Source organism: Labrus bergylta, chromosome 7 (genome assembly GCF_963930695.1).
Source record: "Labrus bergylta chromosome 7, fLabBer1.1, whole genome shotgun sequence".
In the NCBI taxonomy this organism is placed as follows: domain Eukaryota; kingdom Metazoa; phylum Chordata; class Actinopteri; order Labriformes; family Labridae; genus Labrus; species Labrus bergylta.
Window position 1 is genome coordinate 5628144 of NC_089201.1, and position 13941 is coordinate 5642084.

At 43.3% G+C, this 13941-nt stretch overlaps 1 protein-coding gene across 5 annotated transcripts in view; it reads left to right on the forward strand.

Moving 5' to 3' along the window:
- Nucleotides 1–896: 896 nt before the first annotated feature.
- The window catches only part of bicd1a (bicaudal D homolog 1a), a 48813-nt gene continuing 35768 nt past the window's right edge, over nt 897–13941 (forward strand). For 3 of the 5 annotated variants that reach the window (XM_065956566.1, XM_065956570.1, XM_065956567.1), the window contains exon 1: nt 897–1227. In XM_065956566.1, coding sequence (XP_065812638.1) covers nt 1012–1227 — 216 coding nt within the window. In that variant the 5' untranslated portion in view covers nt 897–1011. The remainder of the gene's footprint in view (nt 1228–13941) is intronic. The other 2 variants (XM_065956568.1, XM_065956571.1) reach the window with 1 other exon arrangement.

A 13941-nucleotide genomic window follows, 5' to 3' on the forward strand; every position in this document is an offset into this window, starting at 1 on the left:
TTTTCCTTCTAACATGTCAGCTTATAAAAGGCAGGACCTTCATTACTAACAGGTGACCAACTTAACATACACATACAATCAACTCCCTTATTTGAATAGAGAATAACTTAAAAACCCTTCCTGTTAATAAAATATAAACTTCTTTGAACCAAATAAATGTCATGCCTTCTTCAACATCACATGGTGTGCTAAAATGTAGAGTTGTAAGTTAGAGCAACACAGAACTCTACAAGATACTAAAATATTATTATGAAAACAACAGAAGGATTAATTATATTTCTATAATACATACAGTTTTATAAAGGAAACACATGCAAGCAGTAATGCAGGACTTTTGAAACCCTTATCCTCATGTTGAGTTCAGTATCTGTTTTGATTGAAACTAGTTTTTGTAATAAACTAACTTTACATAAATAAATGGAGTAGTTTTCTATTCCGCTCTTATTACTGTGTGAAATTAATTTGTTTTCTCACTCTGCAGAGGTAAAGCCAGAGTGTTTATAATCTTTCTTCTTCCACCAGGAGAGATGACTCGTGAATACCGAGAGCAGGCAGGAACAATTCTCTTGAGCAGATGGAAGGCATGGATAATTAAAAATATCCCGAGACGCAATACCTCACAGCAGCAGACAAGTGGCGCCCTTGCACCCATGAATAAGCAGAAATGATGTTTTGCTGAGTGTCACACAGAGCAACCCTGACCTGATTTTAAATCTTCATCTATGAGACAATGTGGTGGTCTGAGTAATATTTACCTGCTGTGAGTGCTGCTGACAACACTGCGGTAAGATTCATGTAAATACTCTTCTGCTTGTTTGATTTATTCATCGCCTGCTCGGACTGGCTCTCAGGAGGGGGGGGGGGGGGGGGGGGGGGGGGGGGGGGCGGGTATTCAGCAGCATCTCGCAGCCTCCGCCCGCCTCTCTGGCTCTGTGCAGAGCTGAGGGGAACAGTAGGACCGCAGACCGACAGGAGGACAGGAGGACGGAGTCCCACACAGAGAGAGGGGCGATGGCTGCCGGTGCAGCATGCGGGGAATCGGTGGATCAGTACCGGGCCGAGGTGGAGCGTCTCACTGCGGAACTGGCCGAGGCGAACCGGGAGAAGATCAGGGCTGCTGAGTGCGGGCTGGTCGTCCTGGAGGAGAACCAGGCGCTGAAGCTGAAGTATGCAGACCTGGAGACCGAGCAGGAGACTCTCAGGAAGGAGTTGGAGCAGTTACAGGAGGTAGGAGGAGGAGGAGGTGCGGGGTGTGCTACTGTCTGTCTCTGCCTCTGCAGACAGGTGTTTGCATGGTGCACCTATTAGTCATGTCTGTTTGTTGTGTTCATTTGCACTCAGCTGGTTGTTTGCGCACCTGATTGGCGTTCAGAGGAGAGTCAGAGTGTGTGTGTGTGTGTGTGTGTTTGTGTTTGTGATAGTGTGTGTGTGGGGGGGGTCATTTTAGTCGCCATACAAATGAGGATATAGTTAAAAATCCATCACTTGTGTCATGTAAGAGTCTACCCCCATGATGCTTATGGTTCCGTCTTCTATGAATAAGTTATAAATCCAGCAAAAGTAAATAATTGATGCTGTTTCTGTGTCGTGGATATGAAGTAGGCCTTTATGCAACATGGATATTTTAAGGTTTATATTGCAAGCTCAGGATTCTGCAGAAACACCCCCGCCACTTCCTCCAGCCCCCACATCACTGACTGTTTCATTGTTTCAACATTTCTTCCCTGTGTGTGCATAGCAACAATCAGTACTTTCAGGACACTCTGCTGGGACTCTCTCTTTTGTTTTGTTTTTTTGCCAAGATTTTTTGTTTATTTCTCAGAAATCCCTCAGAAAAGAAACTGGATCTTCAGGTGTGTCCATTAGGGTTCTGTGATGGCTCAGTTATCTAGAGAGCTTTATGTCCAGATCCTATCACTTAAAAGGATGAGCTAAGAAGAAACCAAGCTGTGTGAAGATTAGAGTTCCTAGATTACACTCATATACGTCTTGTTTTATTGTCCCGTTCCTTGGCCCTGAATCGTCCACATGTAGATTTGAGGAAGAGAAAATTGACGTGCAATCCTGTGCGAATAATGAATGCTGACTGTAAAGATGTAGTCATCAACATGCATGCATGCAACAAGACGTGGATGCTGACAGAGTTCACAGCTCAAGGTGGCTTGTTGCGATCCAGGAGGAGTGAAGAGTGTGACTATATGTCTGTTTGTGAGAAACAGAGAGAGACCACCTTTTGATTCCTGTTTTGAATTCCTTTTTCATTTTCAAAGAGTGTCATCTCCATTTCTGAGCACAACAGTGAGTTTGATCCAAGATAAAAGGCCCTGAGTCAAAAGAAAGAATGAAGTAGAAGCACGTTAGAGCTGGTTCAACACCTCAACCCATCAATAAGTTCACCTTCAGAGAATTATGAAGAAAGTATTTTAGTTATTTGATTATGGATGAATTAGATCGTATCTGTCTGATACTGACTCAGATAGCTGGATGAGGGTGTGAGAACAGGCCAGTCCATGATCTATACAGTACAGGTCTATGTTATTCTGTTGTCTTTTTTTCGCTCATTGATCCGTATTCTCATTTGCAGCTAAAGAGATGAAACATGTAATTAACGTATTAATTACTAATTACTATATTCCATGATAGTACCGTGTTTAAGTCTGCATCATGTGGCTTCAATAGCAGGGTCACCATTACAATTCAGTAGTCTGAAGGCACAAGTTGTAAAATCATTTTTCATCCACATCGTGCGCCCACACGATCAGGGCAGAAGAAAAAACGTTTCAACACGTACAAACACCCGAACAAGACCGCCACCTGCTGCCGGGCGCAACAAGAGAAACACCCCACACAAGACCCCCTTACAAGCTGCACTTCCTGTTTATCCCAAATTAACTACATCTGTATGAAAGAAGTTTCTGTAAGACAAAATGATATAATGATAAAAGTCATTTGCACATTTCACACAAAATATGCAATCAAAGTGCTTTATAAGGTAAAAAGGGGGTGCACCTGAAGCGTAGTCGTTGGTGCTCGCGCTCCGTGTGCGGAGGCCGTGGTCCCCCCAGCAGTTGGCCCAGCCTGGGGCGCCTTTCCTGCATGTCAGTCCCCCCTCTCTCTCTTCCTGATTTCTGGCTCTTCCCACTGTCCTATCTCTAAGTACTAAGCACAAAATAATCTTTTAAAAAAATGTAAAAAGGCATGAGCTTTGGAGATAAAAACACACTGTCACGTCGGAGATGTTGAATTAAATTCCATCAGTTGTCCCTTCCTGATGTGTTGACTCATCTTTCATGCAACAATCACCGCACTCACCATGACACATTATGCATGCGTAACATATCGCCCACTGTCTTCACACTGCTGTCTCCAGAAGTTTGACTTTCTGTTTGGACTTGCACGCAGAATAAGAAACAATCTCTGTGCTGCTCACATCAGTCTGTCAAAATAAAGCGACAGCCTGAAGCCGACGACAGCGGAGCACTGTCCACATGATATCTGGAAATTATGAATTATCGGATGACGGGTTGATGTAGCAGATGATGCGGAGAGTGAGACAGAGAGGAAGTAGAAGCTGCACTGAAAAGCAGAGTCTCTTACAGCCCTCTGTACCTATTCCTTCTGTCATAGAGGATTTGGATGTGTTGTTACTTGTTACCCCGTATTGATAATTCTAAGTTTTAAACCCAACACTGTTTGTTTCAAGCAGCGGCTGCATTTTTTAAAGAAGATGAACTCCATTCAGGTGTCTAAATGTCTTAATGGCTTTGTTTTATGTTTTCTTTATAGAAAGTGTCCTTATTTTGCACTCTGACATAGTTTTTAGTTGTTTTACAATGTTCTGTAAAAACATGCTCAAAGGCGGTTAAACTGGCAAGCAAGGGGATGGAGGTGCAGCAAGCTCAGCTGCAGGATATCTTTAGTAAGCGTGTTATCCTGATCACCCTCTGTTTGTCGAGTTTGATCTCCTTTCCTCTCGAAAGAAAACGAGACACATCAGGTGTTCTTTCATCCCTGCCATCTTTAAAACATTATGTTTGCTAGTATAACTTTTCTTTTTAGGTTTATTTTTTGGGGTAAAAGAAGTTTTACGTATTCAATAGTTAATTGTAAATAAAGACATTTGTCATCGTGGTTGTTAAAATTCAATTATTTTGCATTTTGTTATGCTTTTATTTTAAAATTCTTTACTGTCTAAGGGTACACTACTTGTTTGGATACAAACCTGCTTTTATTTTGAAATAGAGTAAGGCCCTTCCTGTAGAGTGAAGGTTAGGACATGAAGTTAAGCACAGAAACAGGAAGTGGTTAGGGATCCCAAACTGAGGTCAAACAGCTCAAAGGAACGGTAACAAAGGTCAATGTGTGATGTCATAATGTCAATGTGTGATGTCATAAGTTGGATATTACTTTGGACTCGTCAGCTGAGCTGTCTGAGAGTTTGTTAAAGTGAAATGAGACATTCAAAGATGCAGCAGTGTCCTTCTCTTACATCAGACTACAGGGAGACACTGAGGATGACTATCTGCGGTTAGACTGAAGGGACAATAACATGATTATAAACGAAAAGCGTGGCCGCAGACAGCCCTAGCTTTTAGATTTATTGCCTTATTTATTGATTCATCTTTAAGTGACTTAATGCTCTTTTATGTGTTCTCTGTCTCTGAACTGTTTCCGCCTCAGTGTAGTTGGAGTTTCGTTGTTTTTCACTTGAAATGTGGAATTTCTGGAGGTCCGTATTGTGTCTCTGTTGCGTCTCGATACCCGCTGCAGATCTTATTTCCTTCAGGTTAACAATAAAGTTAAAGATGCATCATATGGTAAATGTTCATAGCACAATAAATGTCAGCTGTAACTCTGTGAGCACAGCAGCATTGCTTTATGTGATCTGTCTTCCGTTCACATCGTATCCTCCATCCCCTCCTCCACCTGTCTGTCTCTGTGTGTCTGCGCTCTCGCCTCTGAGAGGGAACATTTTCAGGACTTGATATTACTTCCAGAGAATAAACACCTCCTGGTTCCTCTCTGTCTGTCTGTCGCATATTTCACTGATGAGTCCGAGTGGCAGAGTGAAAACCTGCCACTGCAATAGCATCAGGAGAGGTGCATTATAAAAAGGTCAGGGGAGCTGCAAATGGAAATTGCTTCTGGGACTGGGTGGCCTATACCTCCAGTAACTGTTGTTTGTTCTTTTGAAGGACCAAAAATCCATTACACTACGTCGCCATCCTTTTACTGGAGACTAGATTGAACCGTCTGTGTCGTAAACTAGCTGCTGTGTCATATATGTAAAGATAACCCCTTCATGCCTGAAGCTGTTTTTTTTTTCCTTTATTTGTTATTTGTATTCAGACACAGAGCTGCTGCTTTGCATGCTTGCTCCTGCTGTGTTTGCATGTGTTCTGCTGTGGCACATATGTTCTGCATGCACTGGTCGTCTGCGCACAGCTGGTGGAGAGCAGCAGACACACAAACACACACACAAATAAATCCATACATGTGCAAAACTCAGAGACAAATCCAAATAAGACTAATAACTAGAGTGAGTCAGCTGCTGATAGGCTGGAATAATTAGATCTCTGTGTACCTAACCCGCCCCCTTTGTGTGAGGCTGCATGTTTCTAACAAGCTCCACGAGCAGAAACGTGCTCAAATTAGGATCAATATTGGAGACGCTTTTTAAAAATGGAGAGAGGTTGGAACACAGATTATGAAATGTGAAAAAAAAATAGTTTGGGCCATGGGTAAAAAATACAAGTGACCCAATAACAGTCCTGAATGATGGGTTAGGGTTAGCTGGATTCTGTCACACTAGATCCTCTGAGGATGAACGTATAGACCCTGTCTTACATGATAAGAAGTGCATAACATGTAGTTGAGCTACATGCACCGCACCACTACTTGAGATTTATTTGGACTAATAACTGGTTCAGACTAGCTTCTCATCGAGTTAGGTTTGTTAGATAATACTACTTAAATTCTGTTGATTTACGTCTTCTGCATGTTAACTCAAAGCTGCTGCTCTTCATTAATTCAGTGTTGGTCTTATTATTTGCATCCTTTCAAGACGAGCTGCGTGCATCTCATTTCCACCTGCAGGGTTTAATCAGAAACATGACGCTTAAAGCAGCTTTTTGAATCTGAAACCAGGAGGCGTTTTCTTGCTCTTCATATCCTCCTTTTCCTGCTCTTTCACTCGGTCTCCCTCCCCGCCCCTCTCTGCCTGCCGGCCCAATCACTCTCTCCTCCCTCGTATCTCTGCATGTACTGAATGTCTCTGGACTGCTGCCTAAGCAATGACGGAGACACTATTACCCCGTGGTCCCGGCTTGTTAGTGCTGTCTCTGGGCAGATCATTCCTCAGATATAGCACGCAGTGGGAGGCAGCAGGAGGAGGATGCTGTTGATGCAGGGAGTGGAGAACAGTGTGTCCATGTGGCCTATAGATATGTTAGCATCACGCAGTCAACAAGAGCGAAAAGACTGAGAGGAATCTGAAGCAGCCTGGTAGTCATAAAGTCACTGCAGGTTGGGTTTTCTTTGGCTTTGTACTCCTCTGCAGCTCAAAAGTCTGTTAATGTCTGTGAAGTAAATTAGCTATCTAAACTATTAGTCACAATAACTCATCTTTGAAGCTCTTTAAAAGTCTGCAGAGGCCGCAGTTGGCAATATTTGGTGCTAGACCAGAGCTTTGGCCTTTTCATCATTACTAGCAAGACATCTAATTTTGTTTAATTTGAAGTCCAACTTGGCCTGTTTGCATAGCCGCTGGGTCAGAAATGCAGTTTGATGCCTATATGTGCCTGGTACTGTATGGTTATGTGAAATTGTTTTTTTTGTTTTCTTGGGGAGGGGGGTTGACTGTTTTGAATACTGTAAGATGTCGATGTGTGTTTTTTTTTCTTTGATTGTTTGAAAAACCAGTAAAAATAATTTAATAATAAAAGTCTGCAGACGGATCAGAATTCGTTATAAGTTGAGAACAGACGATTCTCCAGTCGGCTCTGTTCACGAGGCTTCAGGCTGAGAAGGATGACAAGAGAAATCTGCATCAAATTCTTCACGTGGCATCTTGAAACACCTCAAAAGAAAGATTCAGTCATGACTCATCAGGTCGGCTGAAATCTGGTGTTAAATAACTCGCAGCCATGCAGTCATTCCTACTTTACTCTACTCTGTTATTCTTTGTGTTCTTCTCACATATTTGACATTTAAGACTTTGGGTATTTTTCTGCCATTGAACCTTCAAATTGCTGCAAACAAGACCATTTTTGACTTTTGTAAGAGATTTGACTTTATGTCAAGTGCCTGCTGTTCAAAAGGGCATGGGAAAACCAATATGGCTTATTTTTATTAAACCTTTATTTAACCAGGAAAACTGCAGAAGTGTATTTCATTCACATGAGAAAATAAAGTCTGCTTTGTTTTCTGTATCAACGAGATTCTGGTTCCTCAAAGTCCCAGCAGGAAGTAGACAAAAAAAACAGCCTCATGGATAAGAATACACCAGTGTTGACAAAGAAGACCATCCAGCAAAAACTTTCCAAAGAGACGACCTCAGTTTTGGTAAATGGACTTGAGCTTGTATCGTTCTTTTCTAGTGTTCTGACTACTCAAAGCTCTTTTACACCACATGTCACACCTACACATTCACACACTGATGGCAGAGGCTGCTGAGTAAAGAGTCCATCAGAAGTAACTAATCCCAGGGGTGCTGGTGGTGCAGTGGTTGGTGCTTGTGCCCCATGTATGTAGGCTGTAGTCTTTCAAGCGGGCGGTCCAGGTTCCAATCCGACCTGTGGCTCCTTTCCTGCACATCATCCCCAACTCTCACTCTTCCTGATTTCTGACTCGATCCACTGTCATATCTCTATAATAAAGGCACAAAAGCCCAAAAATAAACCTTTAAAAAGAAAGAAATAATAAGTACTAATCCCACAGATGCATACGCCGCCGCCAAAGCAGCAGGAGCAAATCAGGGTTAAGTATATTGGCCAATGACAAATCCAACATCTAGATGCAGGAGCTGGGGATCGAACCCTCAAACCTTCCAGTTGAGAGACGACCGACTCTACCAACTGAGCCACAGCCGCCCCCATTTCTGTCCCCCAATCAGAGAAGTGCTGAGATTGATAATCAGCTGATGAAGCAGCGGGAGCTTTTCTTGTTGTTTTTTCCAAAGACTGCAAGTGAACTCCTGAACACCGGCTAATTTAAAAATCTGACTGAAGATCTGAACTGTTTCTCCTTTTTGATGCATCACTCATCAATATAATGGAGATGTTATTGTTTCTAAACACGTGGTATAAAATCTTAAAATACTGAAATATTCTGACCACCGTAGTCCTCAAGCGTCAGCTGACAAATTCTACATAATATCATTACACTTAGACTTCACTGTACATGGTTGACTGGCTGTCAGTCCACCCCCTCTGGGATATTTCACCACCGTGTATTTGCATAAGTTGAGTTAACATCAAATGACTTCTTGGCCATCAGGGAGCGCTGATGAGGCTGTGCGGCTGTTGCTTGACTTGTCCTCCAGTGAATGACCGGCGCTACCTCCCACTGCTGGTCAAACCTCCAAGCAGCAGCACGGCCCATGTTTTAAAATGGACCTGAGGAGTTGTATTTCCTGACCACTCTCTCTCCTGCTGCTGAAGTCACAAAAGTTAGCACACAATACTCAGAGGTCATTCACATTCGAGCACATCTGCCGCTTCTTTCTTCATAGAGACGGTGAGTGATGTTGAATAAAAGGATTAGCAAACCTTGAATACTTATTAACATCTATTAACTTTTTTAAAAAGATGCCCAGTACAGCCTGGTGTGTTTGACTGGAGCTCCAGTTCACAGAAGAGCAGCTGTGGTTGTAAATCAGTCTGAGTGGGGAGGAAGGATGCATAACAGCCTCCTCTCTCTCTTTCCTTCTCTTTTACATTAGCTGGGGTCCGAAGGGGAGGGGTCTGTAAACCTGTATGGAGGGGCTGAATCAATAGCTCATGAGAGGATGGTGTTCCCTTCTTCAGCCCACCATCCCCCACCTTCCCTGTGGTCCCCCCCCCCCCCCCCCCCCTTTTAGAGTGAAGTGGGAATTATTCATCGATTTCTGCTCGGTGTGGAGAACACATTTCATGTTGTGTGAACTGCAGCTTTGTTGAGAAGAAATGTGATAGATCTTTCATGATTTCATCAGAGTGCTTCAGAAGAGGAAGCAGCCAGGCTTCAAAAGAAGAAGTAACAGTGTTCGGCACCTTGTGGTGTCAGCTGAAGAAAATCCTTCTGTTAATAAAGTTAGACGAGGTTTAACTACATAAAAGAGATGGGTAATTTAGCGAAAATTATTCAAAACTGACATTCAGAACCTCTAAGTGATGTAATCTTTCCCTCGTCGGTCGGTCTGCCTACGCTGACGACCTGTTAGCCAGGCTGGCTCTCTGCTTTCTTTGCAGACTGAGGGTGCATTCACACCTAAGCCGTTAGGTCCATTTGAAACTAACTCCGGTGCGCGGTTTGGTGTGGTGTGAATGCTCAATCGAACTGTGGTCCTCTTAAAAACGGGGGTCTCAGTTCGCTTCCTAGTGCGCCAGAGTTTGGTTGGCCATAGCTGAGAACATGTTCTTGACCAAACAAGGGAAGTGAACTAAAATGCAGTGCATTGTGGGATGAATTTGGCCGTTTGTAAACGATGTCAAATCAGTTTGCCGAGCGTGGCTAACGCTAGCATTGCTAACAACTCCAGCCATCTTGCACATCGCCCGGCCGATATCCCAGTTTAACCTGATACAGTCTTCATATAACTTTATCTCCATTTTATAGATCAAAACACTGCCAATCTGCACCGCACTACGGGATGTCATTCTTCCTCTCTCCTGTTGTTTTCTTTCAGGTCATAGTGCAGCATTAGGCCGGATGGCAGCAGCCACTGACCGGAGCTACAGCCCCAACTAGTGACAGCTGGCCATGACTACTGTACACAACATTAGAGACAGGTTTTGGTGCGCTGATGAAGTGCAGTGTGGAAGAAAACCAAATGAAAAGGCACCAATGCTACACCCCCTGAATCACACTGAGTCCACCTGACTTCATGTGTGAAAGTGACCTAAAACTGTTTGGTGTTTGCACAGATATTATGTTTACATGTTACACTGCAGTACTTGAGAGTATTATCAGGTTTGGGACCCCAGTTCACCCAGTCCATGCAGAGTGTTCATTCTTTTACAGTTATCTTAGCCTTTAGGCGATTTATTCATATTTATTACATTGTTATGCATTTCTTGATGTTTCTTCATGGTTGTCCTGTCTTGTGGTGTGCTTGTTTATTGTAAGTTACACAGAGCTGTGTCTTTTCTCTGCACTTTTCCCCAGGACACATTTCCGCCTGGGGACAATAAAGTACATCTAATCTAACCTTCTAAATTATACGGGTCCCCTGAAAAAGCTGTTTGTTAAAGTGATGACTTATAAAAGAGCACCTTAAAATCCCCTACAGATGTTACAAAGCCTGAGACTTTAAGGTGAGCCACCGCAGGTCACTGAGCACCTGAGGAGCCTGACGATTAAAGAATTTTTCTTTAGGCTTTAAGATGAGAAAGTTTAATACATGACAAACTCCAGATTGCGTCTTTGTGAGTCCCTGTGCTGATGTTAAGTGTGACATGGTGTTCGACAGGTAGAAGTTACTTTGGGGATGATATGACGAGTTGTGTGCTGCAGGTTGGTGACATTTGACCCCGACAACAGGCTGAGGGATGCAGTGGAGCATACAGATAAGGACCTGTCTGCCCCTGTGTTTGGCCTTGGGGTGTTTTATACGGGGGCGGCTGATATACGTGTGTTTTGTCAGGACCTGAGGGTGAAGGTCATTTGCGTTCGTGGTTCAGTCACACATCAGGCTACTTTTCCTGCATGATTGTGTGTGTGTGTGTGTGTGTGTGTGTGTGTGTGTGTGTGTGTGTGTGTGTGTGTGTGTGTGTGTGTGTGTGTGTGTATTTTGTCTCCTCTGTGTGTAGCAGGAGAGGTTGTTGAGGGTGGATGGGGGTGGGTGGGTGCGGATGTTGTGATTGAGGCTGCAGAGGGAGGGGCGGTGGGATAAAGTGGAGATGAGTGACTGCAGCCCATCAGCCAGAGCTCTTTGTTGTTTCAGGTTTTTATGGTTGTGTTGACGTGAGCGAGGAAAGAAGAGGACGAGACAAAGTGGGGGCTGGTTGCCGTGAAGTTTGTCAAAATGTTCCATACTTCAGTTCTGTTTGATTCAGTCTCCCTTGTTTCGTTTATTGATAGAATCGGACTGCACCAAAGCTTTAAAAATATTGTATTTTTAACTTAAGCTGCCACGAGAGAGAGAGCGGGAAAAAGAGAGAGCGTGGGAGAGAGAGAGATAGCAATGTCTAAAGTGCATGAATACGTTGGCTTTTGGCGTCTCCTAAAGATGCAGAAATTGTTTATGTCTCTTACAAACAGACGGAGAGCAGACAAGCTGCCCGGGAGGGAGACACTTTTCAAATTGCACAAATACATTGGCAACATTTCAGTACAGAAATCCAGGAGTTTACCTGCAATTTTTGGTGATTCAAAACAAGGAATTATGCAATGTTGGTTGCCTAGGACTTCAACTCTTGCTCAGAACAGGCATCAATATTGTTTGATTTTTACTTGTAGCATAAGAGATTAAAACTCTGTTATGATGACAACCATTGCTGCTGTCTGTAGAATAACTTTTAATGTGAGAACAGAAAGACTCAAGAAGTCGACGCTGTTTTCTGTAATCTAATAATCCTCACACGAGAGAGCGAACATGAATTAATGAAGCCGTTCCCTCTGCAGAGACCCCTCAGGCCCGCCCAGGTCTGCACACATTATGTTTTTCAGAAAGCTCCTTTTTGCTGCAGTGAAATACAGAACAAGTGTGTGAGAGGGAAGAGGGAACAGGACTCCCCTGCCTGCAGGCTGCTGTATTGATTAGTCGTCTACTTTAGCTGTGTGTGCCGCAAACTCTGAAAGCAAAGCAAAAAAAAAAAAGGAAAACAGCCAGCTCTCTTACAAGGAAAAGTTTTGTATGTGCAACCCAGACATCTTTCTCCTGCTAATTTTAGAAATAGCTATTTATAGGCATATATGTATTTATTGATGACACATTATTTTATATTAAAAAAAAAAATCTCTGACTTTAGTTATGATCCCTGGTTTCAGTTTCAGTCCTCCTTCATGCTTATCCTCTGTGCATGCAAGAGAGAGACACCTTTTTATCCAGCAGCACATACACGCTGCACGCAGTTCATGCACACCCAAACATTCACTCATACCGGGTGTGTGTGTGACGCAGAATCAGGGTCAGATTTTCTGTCTCTGTCACTTTGCCTCGGTTAGGGGATGTAAAGCATCGGACAGGTATTAAATCATCCTCTAGTTAACCCATTTTATTAACCCCAACCTCCATCATGAGGGAGCTGATGTCAGGTCAGGTCTTGAAAAGGACAGAGTCGCGAGGAAGAAAGTATTCGTAGTTATGGAGAAGAAAAGCCTCAACAGACTCGTTGATTTTGTCGTCTGTAGAGGTCATTTCCTTTTTACTGTAACAGTAAATAACCATAAAGTCTAAAACATGAAGGCTTATAGAGAAAACAGTTCCTCACATCCCTGCAGGCTACCCTCATATATTCGATTTACAATAAAATACAACAGAAGTAAAACAGATTCTTACATTCAAAGGGTTACAGTTAGAAAATGTTGGCCTTTTTTCCCAGCATTTAGAGGCATGTTTTTAGGAATGAATGCTCAGCTCCGTTGGTCAGTCCTCCAGTTTAGTGCCCACAAAAAATATCAACATCTAACATGGATCCCCATGACAGTTTGAACGGACATTCATGGTCCCCAGATGAAGAATCCCAATGACTTTGTGTTGTATCATAGCATCATTTGTCACCAACGCCACAGGTTAAAGTTGTCATTAGGATTAGGATTCATTCTAATGTCTTCAATGATCCCAACGACTTTTTAGACTTTGATTGCTCGTGGACTTTGTGGACTATCTGACTGCTGCCTTTGGTCGTACCACAAATGCTAGCGGTGCTATAATTAGCAAACTCTGCTACCCTCGGCACGAGCTTCACTGCAAAGTTGCTTTTTATTTCCAAAATCTCGGTAGCAGAGAGAATCACTCCCATGATTCCCCATCAGCCTCAACGTCATCTTTTGTTAATGTTTTGATTGAGAGCCCCCTGGTGGCCGACTTTATATACTGTGTGTTTCATTCAACACAGCTAACGTCACAGTTTAACACCAGAACTGTTTCCAGATAATAACCCTTGACCACTACCATTACTTGTTACATTACACCAATCAAACGCCTTCATAAAAATGAGTGCACAGTGCGTACTGGATTACGGGTGATGGCCCCACTGAAAGAGGCCTCAGTCCTCCAAGCGGGCGGCTCCTTCCACATGTTATTCCAAACTTGTCTCCTGATTTCCTGCTCTATCTGCTGTCCTCTCTAAATAAAAGCAGAAGCCCAAAAATGAAAAAAGTCTCATGGTTGAATTCTTCAAATGAAAATGATCCAAAATGTTTGGACATGGATTAGAGACTTGAAAAGAGACAAGAGGCTTTAGTGAAGACTTTTAGGGGCCTCATGAAACACTTCCTCTAGCTTCATTTCTCTTTTTTCAGTTTGCTGCACACGGACTCCTGCAGGTCTGCAGGCTGAGCATGGAGGCTCATCTGTGGCTGCACAAAAGCCCTGAGTCACGCAGAGGCCCCGCATGTCCATACCAAGAGGGTCTCTGTGTGCGGACCAGCCCTTCTATTGTGGTCTGTGTTTGTCAGGCTGCACTGAGTCCTCTTTATCAGTGCAGCAGAGACCCGCTGCAGAGAGAGGAGACAATGTTATCAGTTTGATCTGTCTCCTGTCGCTCGTCCGCCCTCTCTCTCTCCTGTTCCTCTGTC